This window comes from Carcharodon carcharias, chromosome 20, assembly GCF_017639515.1.
Source record: "Carcharodon carcharias isolate sCarCar2 chromosome 20, sCarCar2.pri, whole genome shotgun sequence".
Taxonomy (NCBI): Eukaryota; Metazoa; Chordata; class Chondrichthyes; order Lamniformes; family Lamnidae; genus Carcharodon; species Carcharodon carcharias.
The window spans coordinates 71367697-71384393 of record NC_054486.1 but is presented as its reverse complement, the minus strand read 5'-3'; the positions used below and the strand labels follow the sequence as shown (position 1 = coordinate 71384393).

At 42.2% G+C, this 16697-nt stretch overlaps 1 protein-coding gene across 2 annotated transcripts in view; it reads left to right on the top strand.

Moving 5' to 3' along the window:
* The first annotated feature begins 1231 nt into the window (after positions 1-1231).
* LOC121292231 (60 kDa lysophospholipase-like) overlaps positions 1232-16697 on the top strand; it is a 100287-nt gene continuing 84821 nt past the window's right edge. Inside the window, exon 1 of one of the 2 annotated variants that reach the window (XM_041213953.1) lies at positions 1232-1452. In XM_041213953.1, coding sequence (XP_041069887.1) covers positions 1245-1452 — 208 coding nt within the window. In that variant the 5' untranslated portion in view covers positions 1232-1244. Of the gene's footprint in view, positions 1453-10776; positions 10880-16697 lie in introns of those variants that run through there. The other variant, XM_041213954.1, reaches the window with a different exon arrangement.

The following is a 16697-nucleotide window of genomic DNA, read 5'->3' as shown; positions in this document are numbered from 1 at the left end:
GCAGATGTGTGGCAACTGTAGTGTGTGGGGACTGGTGGACATCAGTCCACAGCAACCACATCGGCAATAAATGTAGCTTGAAGAACATTGTCTCAGGGGTGATGATCAGGAGTCTGAGCTTCTGGCACTGTGATGCACCAGAAAGGGGGAAGGTTACCTGGGCACTTTGTTCTAGGAGGCAGTCACACCCCTTCAGATTTGGCCTGTGGTCAGGTACAGCGATGCAACAATGGAGGAGTCCAAACCCTTGCAATTGTCCAACAGGTTTGACACTCTTGCAGTTTGTGTGGACAAGAGCAGGGACTGCAGGGAGGATGAGCAAAGTGACCACAGCACTATGGTGTGGGGCCCATTAATGTGGGGGGAGCAAAAAGGAATGTACAGTAATTGTAGCAGGAAACAATAGTTACGGGAATCGACATGGTTAGCTTATTAGCAAGAATGAGGAATATTCTGAAATATTGTGCTCATATTAAATCATAGTACACAATGAGTGGAGTTTGATAAAATGTTGGTACAGGATTTTTAAAGGAGTAAGGTAAACTGCTGAGTCTGAACAGATGGAGGGCTCAGCAGGAGCAGGCTGGTACATTACTTCGGTTTTCCTTGTGCTGATTCTAAGGCCAAAGTTGTCACATGCATGGGAGAGCAAGTCCACGTTTAATCACATTTCCAGCTCGGAGTTGACCGCTAATGCAGTCATCCGAAAACCAGAAATCACAAAGCATGTCCTTGGAGGCCTTAGTCTTGCCTGCAGTTGTCTCAGTTTGAGCAGCTTCTCATCCCAAGCAATATCTGATTTCCATGTCAGGATCACCATCATGGAAGACATCGCAGAACATAGCGGAGATAAACATGCTAAAGAATGTTGGTGCTAGCACACAGCCCTCTTTTGCTCCATTAGCAACTGCAAATGGGTCAGAAGACTCGCCATTATCCAAGACATGTGTGAACATGCCTTCCTAGAACTGTCTAAGTATACTGGAGATTTGAATGTAGTGTATGTTAGAAAGGGTTGTATAATAGGGAATTAAAGGCACTGTGTATGATTGGAAACGGGCTGTAGAAAATTGAAACATTGTATATGGGGGAGGGGGTGTGGTGTAGAATGGATAATTGAAGGCCCGGCCTATATTAGAGAAGGGGTGTTACTGAGTGTGTATTGACGACAAACTTTGATATAATTGACTCTACCTATACCCCCTTTTGCTTCTCCTGGTTCCTCAGTCTGCCCTTGCTATCTGATGGCGATGTCCACTCTCTCGAGTTCCAGCGGTCGGAACATTTTGTCGCTCTCCAGCGCGCTGTTCAACACCCGGCTCGGCTGGGAGAACTCTGCTGCCCGCGATCAACCGCAGGTGCCCCGAACGTCCAACGATGTTCGGGTGCAGAAGGTTAAAGTTCTGGTGATATATACCGGAGGGACCATCGGCATGAAGCCACAGAGTAATGGTGAGTGAGAATGCTGAAGTCTGAGGTAGCATAGGAGGCAGCACCTGTTTCTTCTGGCAAAAAATGGAACAAACTCAAGGAGTAGCCGTTTCAAAAACCAATGGGGTTCAAGGTGAAAACAAGTAGGGGCAATTGAAGAGGGAGTTGAAAGAAGCTTGCACAAAATGACTTGAAAACACAAGTAGTGGAGTAGCACTAAAAATATACAGAGATAAAAACAAAAAATGCGGATACTGGAAATCAAAAATAAAAACAAATACCTGGAAAAACTCAGCAGGTCTGGCAGCATCGGCGAAGAAGGGTACAGTTGACGTTTCGAGTCCTCATGACCCTTCATCAGATGCATGTGCAGATAAAAATGGACCACAAGAATAACCTGGTCTTCCTTGGAGATTTAAAGAACAGTGAAATTAAATACAGGCTGAAACATTACTATAAATTCTTGCACATTGTCCAGCACACCACTCAGAACTTCAACAGAACTGGAAACATGTTATTAAAGGGTCATGAGGACTCGAAACGTCAACTGTACTCTTCTCCGCCGATGCTGCCAGACCTGCTGAGTTTTTCCAGGTATTTCTGTTTCTGTTCTAAAAATATAGATACCTAGACCAAAGTTGCAAACGTTGACAGTGAGCTAAAAAATAAATCGCAGAGCTACACTTGTAAAAGACCACCTCAAGTCAGAATTTAAAAGAAACAGTACAGCTCTACTCGATAAACAAATATTGGGCTTCACCCACCCGAAAGCCGGTCACTCACATAGGGAACAGGGCTGTGAAACATCAGACGGCGTTTGTCGTGGTGGGTAAGAGCTGTCAGTGATGGCGGTCTTTGTCCTATTTGTATTAAAGGTTAAATATTGGCCAGGTTACTGGGGTGAACTCACCTACTGTTCTTCAGATACTGTCGTGGAGTCTTTTATGTTTGCCTTAGAGAGCGTGCGGCGCTTCGGTTTCACGCCTTTTACGAAAGTCAAGAGTTCCAACATCGCGACACTCCTTCAGTATTGCATTGTATTCAAGGTCATGTGCCCAAGTTTCTTGAATGGGGCAAGTCCAGAACCAACAAACTCGGAGGTAAAACCAAAAACAACTTATATTCATGTAGCGCCTTTAACATAATAAAACATCCTAAATATAAGTTGTTGGTTTTAGCTCCTGAGTTTGTTGACACCAAACCACCAAGGCACTATTAGGCCAGGTGGCCAAAAGCTTTAAAGCTAGGTTTTAGTGAGTGTTATAAAGGAGGAATGGGAGGTAGAGAGGTCTAGGAAATATTTCCTAGGGCCTAGCGTCTTGGTTACTGAATGAGCAGCCACTAAAAGAATTATCTCACTAAGCAAGGGCAAAATGAATTTTGGCATTGGACATTAGCAGCTCAGATCTAAAAACTACTTTTGAATGCCAATTATCTCATGGAAAAGGAAAGTTTTGTGCTTTATGACCTTGATGGGGTTCAGAGATTTGATTAAAGCCACCAGGTTTTCAATTCCATTTCATTCGCTTCTTAAACTTGATTTAGTTCTTTGAAAATTCTAGGGCGTGGTTTGACCAAAGCCACATTACATTCATACACCAATAGTATTTGCTAGACATAAAAATGTTTTTAAAGCCTCTGCAAAAACTAATTATGCTGCCAAGGGGATAAGGAAAGAGACATTATAGAATATCAGAAAATGCAAAGACATATTATTCACAATTGTTGAATAAATTATTCTTACTGAAAATCCAATCATAGAACCAGTCATTTTTGGCTCAAGAATTTGGATCTAAATAGACAGCATATATTGGAAGATGCTCATAAAATTAAGGCAGTGAGGTCCTTTGGGTCAATAACCTCCAATTTTGTACTTGCATAGAATATTTTGTAAATTTCTGAACAGGGGGAATTTGGCCCTCCAAATAGCCACGCCCTGGAATTTTCAAGGAATTAAATTAGATTTAAGAACTCCATAAAAGAATGGAGTTACAAACATTGAGAATAGCAGATGTTATCCTGGCCATGAGAAATTAGTGAGATGTGAATTTTGAAATTCTAGATCAGGCAGACTTTTATCTAGGAATGTAGGAGCAGGAGTAGGCCATTTGGCCCTAGCCTTCGCTGACATTCACTAGATCATGGCTGATTTATTTTTTAAATTTCTGTTTTTTAAATTTTAACAATTTCTAATGGATAATAGTACAGAAAATAGCTTACAGTACAGCAATAATTTAATAAACTTATATTTGAAAGAGAAGGGAAAGAGATGTAGGAGCAAGAAGAAGAATAAGGAAAGAGCAAAAAGATGAAAAAAACCCTCCCCAAAAAATAAGCAATTCAACCACAATTATAGGACAGATATAGTTTCACATGATATAATATAAACAACCTAATTAGGATCAGTTATATGAAAATCGAGAGCTATAGTTCCTCAAAATAATCTAGGAATGCTTGCAAAGCTACATAAAATCTATCAGTGGAGCCTCTTATCATGTACTTTATATTTTCAAGTTTAAGATTCTGCATAAAATCACATATCCAATTAGTGAAAGAGGGTGGGGCAAACTGTTTCCAGTTTTACAGAATAATACGTTTAGCCAATAATGTTGAAAGGCAAGTGCATCAGTCTGAATTTTTCTAAGGGGGATGGCATTTGGTTCCGCTCCAAAGAGTGCTGTAATAGGAAAAGGTTCAATGTTGCTACTAAAAATATTTGTCCAAAACAAAGCCGATTCAGGACACAACCAGTACATATGAATTACAGAGGCTAGGGCAGTATGGCATTTATCACAGGTTGGATCGAAATGTGGATAAATCTGAGATAACTTAACTTTGGATGTAAGATTTTTAATTGTAGCAACCCATGTCTTGCACTTGCAGATGTGGAATGTACATGAGAGAGAACAGACTTTCAGTTATCTTCTGATTAGTCTGAGTCAAAATCTTGTCTGCAAAGAGTTTTTAAAGTAGGAAGTGAAAGGCAGTGTTGCGAAAAAATTAGAGAATATAATTTGGAAATGAACTCCCTAACAAAAGGATTTAGTTCTAATATATCTATCGGTGATTTTGGGGGCAATAAAACAAACTGAGCTTTTTGTTGTGGACAAAATCTCTGATTTGTTAGTAGCAAAAGAAGTGTGTGCAGGGCAGATCATATCTCCTAGAGAGAGAGAGAGAGTCAAAAGAAGCAAAAATATTTTCAATGTATAAGTTAGCAAGGGTTTTGACATGACTTGAAAGGCAGAATCTCCTAATGAAGGTGGAAATAAATGATTTGCATCAATAGGGCTGTATAAAGAGAGAGATTGTAGCCCAAAGTGTATTCTTAACTGGGTCCAAATCTTAAGTGACTGTCTAACAATAGGGTTTGAAGAAAAGCGACTGGTTGAGGAAGGAATGGAGGAGCACCAGAGAGCAGGCAGAGATGTGGATTGACAGGAGGCTGCCTCCAATTGCACCCATGCTAAACTAGCCGAGTCAGAATGAAACCAAAAGAAATATTACAGATATTAGCAGACCAATAATAAAACTGAAAATTTGGCAGTGCCGAACCACCTCAATGTTTGGGACTTTGTAGAAAAACTTTATGAATTCTGGGAATTTTATTATTTCAAATAAAAGAAGGAATTAATTGGTCTATTGCACCAAAAAACACTTGGAAGTAAACAATGGAATGCACTGAAATAAGTATAGGAAATTTGACAAAACATTCATCTTTACAGAATTTTTACGGCCCACTAAAGAAAGGAGTAAGCTAGACCAATGTGCTAAGTCCTGCTTTGTACGTTCTGACAAAGGGTCAAAATTGAGCTTAAAAAGAAATCCAAGGGATCAAACAAATTCTTAATTATTTGAAACTGTTTACTGAGACATTGAAGGGGAGGAGAGAAAGAAGATAACGTTTTGCAATAAAGTTAATAGGAAAAATTTCACTCTTTTGCAAATTAATTTTAAAACTTGAAATATGACCAAATCACTCAAGAATAGAGAAAATACATGGGAGACACGAGCCTGGATCAGAGATGTAAGGAAGCAGGTAATAAGCATAAAGGGAGAGTTTCTGCTTGACTCCATATAACACCCTGTAATATCGTCACAGGTCCATAGTGAAATTTCAAGGGGCTCAATAGCAATAGCGAAAAGTAGTGGGGTAAGGGGACAGCCCTGGCTGGTACCTCGATGGGGGTCAAAGAGTTGAGTGGATATTATTTGTACGTAACCAGTGAGGAATACAATAGTTTTACCCATTTTATAAAAATGGGTCCAAATCTAAATTTTTGAAGAGTGAAGAGAAGATAGTCTCATTGCACTCTATCAAAAGCTTTCTCTGCACCCATAGTAATACGAACCTCAGGAAGTGAAGTAGTTGAATGCATATAAATAATATTGAAAAGGCGCCTTAAATTAGAGAAAGATTGCCTGCCTTGTTTAAAACCTGTCTGGTCAGAAGAGATGATAGATGGATGGACAGGCTCAAGATGGTAGGCTAAGACTTTAGCTAGTATCTTGACATCCACAATTAAAAGGGAAATAGGTCAGTATGAACTGCAATGCAGAGGATCCTTATCCCTCTTTAAAAGAATAGGCAAAGATGCAACATTCTGAAAAGGGACAATAATAATGGAGAGAGTTATGATAAGAATTTTTTATAAAATTCTCTTGGAAGTCCATCACATCCTGTGCCTTCTCCCTCAATGCCATTTTCAAGCACTATCCCTGTTTCCCTTAATGTCATTGGTATTTAGAAATCTTATCGACCTCTGCTTTGAGCATAATGACTGAACCCTCACAGATCTCTAGGGTAGAGAATTCCAAAGATTTAGCACCCTCTGACTAAAGAAATTCCTCCTCATCTCAGTCCTAAATGACCTACCTCTTATTCTGAGATTGTGTCCCCTGGTTCTAGACCCCCAAACAGGGGAAACATCCTTCCTGTCTTGTCGAGCTCTGTAAGAATTTTGCACTTCAATGAGGTTGCCTCTCTTTCTTCTAAATTCTAGTGAATATAGGCCCAGTCTCTTCAATCTTTGCTCATAGGACAATCCTGCCATCCCTGGGATGAGTCTGGTGAACTTATGTTGCACTCCCTCTATGGCCAGTATATCCTTCCTTAGGTGAGGAGACCCAAACTGCACACAATATTCCAGGTGTGGTCTTACCAAGGCCCTGTGCAACTGCAGCAACACTTCCTTATTCCTGTACTCAAATCTCCTTGCAATGAAGGCCAATATACCTTTGCCCTCCTAATTGCGTGCTGCATCTGCATGCTACCTTTCAGTGACTTATGAACAGGGACACCCAGGTCCCTTCAGACATTGACAATTCCCAATCTCTTACCTTTTAAAAAATATTCTGCCTTTCCGTTTTTCCAACCAAAGTGGATAACTTCACATTATATTCCATCTGCCATGTTCTTGCCTACTCACTAGCCTGTTTAAATCCCCTTGAAGCCTGTTTGCATCCTCTTCACAACTCACTTTCCCATCTAGCTTTCAGTGACTTATGGATAAGAACACCCAGGCCTCTCTGAACAACAACCATTTCTCAATCTCTCCCCATTTATGAAATACTCTGCATTTCTATTTTTCCTACCAAAGTAGATAACTTCACATTTTTCCATATTATAATCCACCTGCTGTGTTCTTGTCCGCTTAGTCTGTCTAAATCTCCTTGAAGCCTCTTAGCACCCTCCTCACAACTCGCATTTTCATCTAGTTTGTGTCATCAGCAAACTTGGAAATATTACATTTGGTTCCCACAACCAAATCATTGCTGTAGATTGTGAATAGTCGGGGCCCAAGCACTGATTCTTGTGGTACCCCACTGGTCACAGCCTACCAACCTGAGAATGATCTGGTTATCCCTACTCTGTTTTCTGTCCAGTAACCAGCCCTCAATCCATCCCAATATTTTTCCCCCAGTTCCTTGAGCTCTAATTTTGTTTACTAACCTCCTGCATGGGACCTTATTGAAAGCCTTCTGAAAATTGAAACACATTTCATTCACTGGTTCTTACTTACCTATTTTGCTCGTAACATCCTCAAAAAATCTCCAACAGGCTTGTCAAACTTGATTTCCCTTTTATAAATCCATGTTGACTTGCCCAATCTCAGCATTGTTTTCTAAATGCCCAGTTATTACATCCTTCAGAATAGATTCTAGCATTTTCCCTACTACTGAGGTCAAGCTAACAGGAATGTGGCTCCCTGTTTTCTCTCCCCCTCTCTTCAATAATGGGGTCACTTTGCTACCTTCCAATCTGCAGGTCCCATTCCTGAATCTATAGAATTTTAAAAGATGATCACCAATATATCCATTATCTCTACAGCCATCTCCTTCAACACTCTAGGATGTAGATCATCAGGTCCAGAGAATTTATTAACTTTCAGCCCCATTAATTTCTCCAGCATTGCTTTTTTTACCATTACTAATTTCTTTCAGATCCTCGATCTCATTAATCCTTTGGCTCACCAATATTTCCTCTGTGACACAAGTATTTTAGTTTCTCTGCCATTTCCTTACTACCCGTTGTGAATTCCCCATTCTCTGCCTGTAATGGGCCCACATTTGTATTTACCTTTTTACATACCTAAAGTAGCTTCCATAGTCTGTTTTTATGTTCTTTGCTGGTTTAATTTCATATTCTGTGAACATACGAAACAGGAGCAGAAGTAGACCATTCGGCTCCTCGAGCCTGCTCCGCCATTCAATAAGATCATGGTTGATCGGTTTGTGTTTCAAATTCCACTTTCCCATCTACTCCCGATAACCTTTAATTCCATTGCCTAACAAGAATGTATCTATCTCCACCTTGAAAATACTCAATGATCCCGTCTCCACCGCTTCTGAGGCAGAGAGTTCCAAAATCTCACAACTCTCAGAGAAAAAACTCCTCATCTCTCTCCTAAAAGGGTGACCCCTAATTTTAAAACAGTGCCCCCTAGTTCTGGACACACCCACAAGAGCAAACATCCTTTTCATGTCCACCTTGTCGAGACCATTCAGGATCTTATATACTTCAATCAAATCACCCCTCACTCTTCTAAACTCCAGTGGAAACAAGTCAAGTCTGTCCAACCTTTCTTCTTAAGACAACCTGTTCATTCCAGGTATCCACTAAATCTCCTCTGAACATTCCCCAATGCATTTATATCCTTAAGCAAGGAGGCCAAAACTGCACATAGTATTTGCAATGTGGTCTCACCAATGCCCTGTATAACTGAAGCATAATATCCACACTTTTATGTTCAGTTCCCTGGAGTCACTCTGTGCCCTGGAGTTCTCCATTTAAGTAATAATCTGGGGTCAGTTAGCTCAGTTGGCTGGATGGCTGTTTTGTGACGCAGGGTGACACCAACAGCATGGGTCCAATTCCTTTACTGGCTGAGGTCATCCACGAAGGCACTTGTCATACCCTGCTAACCAAACAATCTTCTATCCATGCTAATATGTTATCTCCTAAACCATGAGCTTTTTCTGCGATAACCTTTGATGTGGCACCTTATCCAATGCCTTCTGGAAATCCAAGTACAGTACGTTTACAGGCTCTCCTTTATTCGCAGCGCATATTACTCCTTCAAAGAACTCCAATAAATTGGTTAAACATGATTTCCCTTTCACAAAACCATGTTAACTCTTCCCGATTACCTTGAGTTTTTTCTAAGTGCCCAGCTATAACATTTTTAATGATTGATTCTAATACCATTCCCATGACAGACATAAAGTTAACTGGCATATAGTTTCTTCTTTTCTGCCTCCCTCCCTTCCTGAATAGAGGGGTTATATTTGCTACTTTCCAATGGAACCTTTCCAGAATCTAGCAAATTTTGGGAAATTAGCATCAACGCATCTACTACCTCTTTTAGGACCCTAGGATGAAGTCCATCAGTTTGCTCAGTACCGCTTCCCTAGTGATTGTAATTTCACCAAGCTCCTCTCTCCCTTCCACCTCTTGACTTACAAAAAATATTCCAGTAATAGCATAATCTTCTATAGTGAAGACAGAAGCAAAATATTTGTTCATTTCATTTGCTGTTTCCTTATTATCTGCTACCAACTCCCCATTGTTGCTCTTTCGAGGACCAACACTCACTTTGCTTACTTTTTTCTTATTAAATATCTGCAGAAACTGTTGCTGTCCATTTTTGTATTTCTTACTGCTTCCTCTCATCCTTTACCCAATTAACTTCTCGTCATTCTCTGCTGTTTATATTCTTTTTGACCAATCATCTGACCTGCCACTGTGCAGTTATGTTTCTCCTTAAGTTTGATGCTTTCCTTAACTTTGTTAGTTAATCATGGATGGTGGGACCGCACCACCCCCCCCTTAGAACTTTTCCTTATAGTAGTAATATATTTATTCTGAATATCCTGGAATATCCCCGTAAATGTCTGCCACTGCTTCTCTATTGATCTATCCTCTAGCCTAGTATCCTGGTTCACTTCAGCTGCTCAGCTTTCATGCCCACTTAGTTTCCCTTATTTAAATTTAAAATACTAGTCTTAGACTCACTCTTCTCCCTTTTCAAAATGGATGGAAAATTCAATCATTTTGTGGTCGCTGTGACCTAGGGATGCCTTTACCCTGAGGTCATAAATTAATCCTGTCACATTACACAATGCCAAGTGTAATATAACCTGCTGTCTGGCTGGTTCCAGAATGTGCTGTTCTTAGAAACTATCACAAAAGCATTCTAAGAACTCCTCATTCAGGCTACTGCTGCCAATCTGATTTTTCCAATTTATATGTAAATTAAAATCATCATAATTATTTCCAAGAACCCAATATTCTTGTATACTTTGTCCTACATTGTGGTTACTGTTAATAGGCCTGTAGACCACACCCACTATTAACTGCTTTCCCCTGCTGTTCCTCATCTCCACCCAAACCAATTCCACATCCTGATCTCCTGAATCAAGGTCATCTCTAACTATTGCACCAATGCCAACCTTGATTAACAGTGCTACCGCTCCATCTTTACCTAGCTTTGTATTCTTCTTGAAGGTCATGTACCCTTCAGTGTTCAGGACCCAATCCTTGTCATTCTGTAGCCATGTGTCTGTAATGGCTATCAGATCGTATTTATTTACTGCAATGTGTGCTATGCATTAATTTACTTTGTTATGAATGCTGCATGCTTTGAGATGCAGAGCATTTAGTTTTGTCCTTTTTTATCTTTGTAACATAATTTCCTTGGAGTGGCAATCAGCATCAGATTGCCACTTCCTGCCTACTTACCTACCCCAAATTTCTTCCTTGCCAGTCTTGCCCCACCTTCCGACTCAGGCCGGGTAAGATCCAAGCAACGCAGCTGTCTCCAAGGCCCAGCATTGCTGTCCGGCACCATTGAGTTGAAGGAGGACATGCCCTCTTTTTTTACAGCACTAGCTGCCGTAAAGCAGATAAGTTTAAAAGTCTGATTGAAATTGACAGACCAGGGAGAAGGTAAGTGGATAGGATTTGCGGGGTGGGGGTGTTCGGAGATCAGGGGGAGAATTTTCTGCCGGTTGGGTGGGCCAGTCGGGTGGTCGTAGAGCCATTCACCACCCATGATCGGCTGCGCGCCGCCATTTTACGTGGGCATGATGCGCGCCCGTACCTGTGTGGGCGGGGTGAGGAGAAAGAGTCGGGGCCTGCACTGTTTTGCGCATGTGCGCGAAAGAGTGCAGAGATGTCCCTGAGGCACAGAGTCGCCTCATGGAGATTAAGTTCAGGTTGAAAGTTTCAAATAGAGATAGATAAAAATTATTTAAACATGGCCCCTCAAGTGACATGTTTATGAATTGTGAAAAAAAAATATTTTTTTAATAAAACCTTCAGGAAACCTCATCCCGCCCGTGGATGAGGTTTCCTGAAAAACGCAAAGGCCGCTTGGGCTCTTGGCCTGCCCGTCAACCTTAAGGTTGGCCAGGCAGTATTGATAATTAGTTTAATTGGTTTTTTTAGGCCTTAACAGGCCTTTGACAGTTCGGCCAGCGTGCGCCCCTTGAAACAAAAGATTTGAATGATGCATGGTGACATTGGGACGTCACTATGCATCATTTTACGCATTGGCGTGCCGGGCCCATCCCCACATGCCAACGTGAAAATACTGGCACATTTGGGGGATGGGGGTTTCGGACATTCGGGTGGTCAGGGTTTGGACATTTTGGAGGGTGGGGGCGGGTGGGTCAGAATTTTGGGGGGCTGGGGGAGTTGGACATCAGGTAGGTGGGAGTCTGGTCGGACCTTGGAGGTGGGGAGGATGTTGGGTTGGGCCTGCGTGGTGGGGGATCCAGTCAGGTTGGGGGGGTGAACATGTGGGGTAATGTGAGGCATCCTGTGCGGGTGGGAGGGTTGGGCGGAGAATACCATGGGGGTTGGGGTCAGTCAGAGGAGGAGGTGTTCCCTGGGGGTGTTGGGGAGTCCTGTAGAGGGATCAGTCTGGGTCTTTACAATAGTTACCCAGAAGTTAGAAGAGGGTTTAAATCGCATTTTCAGATGGTTCCCAGCGCAGGGCAATTGCCTGGAGGAAGTTTGCACTGCTGGGTTACTGTCATGTAAATGCATACCTGTGAAGTTCCGAGAGGGATTCCCCAGCCCATTTTTGGGGTACCCCCTCCACCCCACTTCCAACCTGAGGCTGGGCAGCTCAGAAGTTATGGTCTCTAATCTTGACTGATGTATTCTTAGGTGTTTTTCTCTCTCTCCCTTGCTGCCATTCTCTGACTCTCATTCCCATATTACTATTTTGCTCTCCTGCCTTGATTTGCTATATATCTACCCAAGCTTGATCCTTCATAAGTTGGCATGGAGGGTATGAAGGGCCATGGGGGTAAGTGGACAGCATGGATGGAGCACGGGGAGTAGGTGCAGGGGAGTAAGTGGATGAGAGCCAGGGGGCCTAATATTTAACAAAACAACTGGAACAGAATCTCAGAGAACCTTTTAAACAGCCCTCTTTTGCACTCATCTCACTGTGCCTGCCTCCACTCTGCATCCAGGGTTGTCTCCGGGCCTGATTCCAGCCAGCATCCAACACTGGAGTGAAAACCATGTCCGATGGGGCCCATTTTTCCCAAGGTGAGATGCAGTGAACTGGGAAATATACCACCTCGCCCTACCCGCCTTGTGACTGAAAATCTGGCCCTAACCATCGGACCACTGCCATCACAGCTGCTTTCACCATTGTCCACAGGGGTGAACACCTTGCACTTTCTTCCCAGTGAACTATCCAGGGCCCCCCTTTAATCTTTAACCATCATGCCACCCAGGTTTGCTGTCAGTAGAATTTAGAACAGGTCACAGGACCCCTTCATTCCTCCATTTTCCCTATAATCAATAACACAGTTGCAATTAGCATATCAGCCTCATTATATTTGTAACACTATGGCCAGAATATTGCCGTCGGCATGCGGGGGCAGGCCTGACACGCTGACGCGCAAATTGATGTGCCTTTTGTTTGGTGGGTGCGCAACCGGAGGTGGCTGTGTGCCTGCCGAACTGTCAAAGGCATATTAAGGCTATTAGGAAAGTAATTTAGATAATTAATAGCAGGCAAAGAGCCCAATCGGCCTTTGTGTTTTTCAGGAAACCTCATCCACGGGCGGGATGAGCTTCCCTGAATGTTTTATAAAATCAATAAATAAAATTTTCTAAATTGACAAACATGTCCCAGCTCGTGTGACACTGTCACATGAAGGGACATGTGTAAATAATTTTTCTCTTTCTTTATTAAAAAATTTCAATATGTAATTAATCTCCCTAAGGCAGCTCCGTGACTTGGAGATTGCTGTGCTCTTTCGTGCGCATGCCCCATCTCTCCCTCCTCCCCCCGCCTGCACAGGTAGCGCTGAGTGCTACCGGCCATGCGTCACACTGCGCAGGCCTTAATTGGCCCACTCATGTAAAATGGCAGCGTGCAGCCAATCGCGGGCGGTGATCAGCTCTGCGCCTGGTGCCGCCCAGCCTGCCCGACACAAGTAAGTTTTTGGCCTGTGACTCAATGACTATGTATATGTACCTTATTTTTAAAATTTCATTCCCCTTCTGGCTAGATGTGAAATTTATCTCATGAATTAATGGTGAGTGCTAAATGTTTATATCCTCACAATCTATAACTAAATAACCATAAAAAGTGTAATGTGTATTTATAAATTGAGAAATCGAATAATGCTTAATTACAGCATTAAGTCATCTTGTTTTATTCATACAATCTGGTCATGCAGCAAAAATATCTTACAGATACTCTTGTAATAAATTTCCAATATATAAATTTCAGCTACTACTTTGGATTGGACTGTTAGAAGGCGGAAAGTAGCAGACTGGGATACATCATCAGTGAACTTAATTTCTTCTAGTTACACCAGGGTACAAAATATACTGAGATTTTCTATAAACTGACATTCTAACGATAAAGTCTATTAGCTGTCCCTTAGCTCCAATATCAGAAACATAGGTCATTTTGGACGAAAGTTACTTCAAAGTTGCTCAGTGTGATAGCCCAGATTGCATGTTGTCCAATTTTGGGTTTAGAGAACATAACTGCCATATGCTGTGCAATCCAGCTAGTTTGCAGAAGGTCAAATGAGGATGGAACAGAGATCTTTGGGCAACTTTAACTTAACCCACCTCCTGGGAAACTGATTAGATCGGGGGCAATGCTAATTTTATTCCCTGCCTGATTTTACTCTCCGTTGAAGCTAATGGAGAATAATATTAATTGGGATGTAAAAGTGGTGTTCCATCTGATCCTGTGGGTTTCCCACCCATCGAGTCAGCTTCGAATTACCACCAAAGAGGCCTACCTGTGTATTAGCCGAGAGAGTAGTCACTTTGTTAGTAATCCATCTCATTTTATTGCAACGTCCATGACTTTTACACAAACAGCATTGTTTTGTTCCATGTCTGCTCCATGCTGTAAATTCTGGAGTTGTTAAGAGTTTGGTGAGACACTGTACTTTCACTTCTAGAGCTTGGCTTCAAATTAGGTTCCAAGAGTTTCTTTCTCTTTCAAATATAGCAAGTGTACTGTGCTTATATGATTTCTCTCTTGCTGATTTGATGTGCATATCCACAAAAGGTTCAAAGAGCAAGAGATTTACTGACAAGCTGGTGAAACAGAATACGGAGGGGGTGGGGAGGGGGGGTGTTCTGGTGCCTAGAAGAGTGGGAAATGTGGCAAGCGGGCTGACTTACTTAGGCAGAATACAAAGTGCAGAGACAAAGTCAGCAGCAGGTTTGCAGCATGTTGAACAGTGCTGTGGCGGGTTCAAACTTGTAATACATTTGCAGGCCATGAATACTCATCCTACCTTCAAAGTAAAGTCAGCAGTGCACAGGAATCTCATGATACCCAGATCATGGTTGTTTAAAGGTAGCATGCACCAGTCAGTTTTGTGCAGTTGTGTGTCAGGTCAGCAGTTTTCCTTGTTTAACTCTATAGCACGAGGGAGGGGAGCAGAAGAATGGCAGCTCACATGGAGGCTAGGGGCCAGCCAGGGTGAGTCAATGTTGAGGGGGGGGACGTGGAGTGAGGTCGGAGGCATGCAGGAGTGAAGTGGGAAGGGCCTGGTGTGCTGGAGGAGAGGTGGTGGGAACAGTCAGTCAAGGTAATAAATTGAGGGGCCTAAATGGCACTGTTCAAATCTATGTCCATCTCAAGGCGTTGGCTGGTAGAGTCCTTATAGGGCTTTGAGCTCATATACATTTCAATTATTTTCTCTTGGAATGATCTTGGACAATGTCCTTTATAATGCATAGAAAGGAGGGCCACGTGAGCCTGCAAGTTCAGCCGTGTCCCACAATACAACACTGGACACTAATATGAACATTCAATAAAGACTGAATGCAAAAGCACAACGTGGTTTCTTTCACATTAAAGGAAATATTCCTAACTCCCCTGTAACTATCAACGTGTGCCAATCATAAGGCATACCAGTATATTTAGCTCTCTGACTAAGCTATTCTCAACAAATAATGATGGTGCACACATGAATAAAATGAAACCAATATAATGTGAAATATTTACAAGTGAAATTTAATTTTGAAAAACACCTCTGCCACCTTTTGTGCTCTCAAGACTTATGGTAATGGCAATGGAGTTGAGCAGGAAAGTTTTGGTGGTGACGCAGAGCCTCCCTGTTTGACCAGGGGGCTCTTTTATAGTCCACCCATAGCTGCAGCATTGTCAACGGGTTTCACCACTGAAAAGCAGCCCCTACCATTGAATCGTGTATTTCCCATGCATAGCGCCGGCATTTAGAATTTTAATTATAATTGCTTGGGAAACTGGAAAAAGAAAGAAAGTGGAAGTGGTAAAAACAAAAACAGAATTACCTGGAAAAACTCAGCAGGTCTGGCAGCGTCGGCGGAGAAGAAAAGAGTTGACGTTTCGAGTCTTCATGACCCTTCGACAGAACTGAAGTGGTGTTCACTTCTGGTTACGCTATTGAGAACAGCATGCTTTCTAAAATTATTCATTCATGGGATGTGGGTGTCACTGGCTGAGCCAGCCTTTATTGCCCATCCCTAACTGCCCTTGAGAAGGCGGTGGTGAGTTGCCTTCTTGAACCGCTGCAGTCCATGTGGTGTAGGTACACCCACAGTGCTGATAGGGAGGGAGTTCCAGGATTTTTACCCTGTTGACAAAATCTCACCAGCCCCCCCCCCGTCCCTCCCCCTCCCGCTGCCCACCAAAGTGTGTAAAACCGAAAAGTGGTGCACGTAACATGCTCTTGAAGGGAATGTTAGTGTTTGGATTTTTGTACCATTTGAACTAAGGTTGTTTGAACATTTACATGACTGGTTTATTATTGGCACTTTATTTAATAGTTTTGTACGTATGTCATCGAGAATCTTCATAAGTGTTCCAAAACTAAACGCTTCTCTGTGTATAGCTGGGAAAGTGTAGCAACAATTACAAAGTTACCAAAGATAAATTCTTCTAAAGGAAGTAGGCTTGACCATTGCTTTTGGTTACAAATAGATAAAAACAAAAAACTGTGGATGCTGGAAATCCAAAACAAAAACAGAATTACCTGGAAAAACTCAGCAGGTCTGGCAGCATCAGTGGAGAAGAAAAGAGTTGATGTTTCGAGTCCCAGCAGAACTGGGTGAATCCAAGGAGAGGGGTGAAATATAAGCTGGTTTAAGGTGGGGTGTGGGGGGGTTGGATGGGGGGAGAGAAGTGGAGGGGGGTGGTGTGGTTGTAGGGACAAGTAAGCAGTGATAGGAGCAGATAATCAAAAGATGTCACAGACAAAAGAACAAAAAGGTGTTGAAG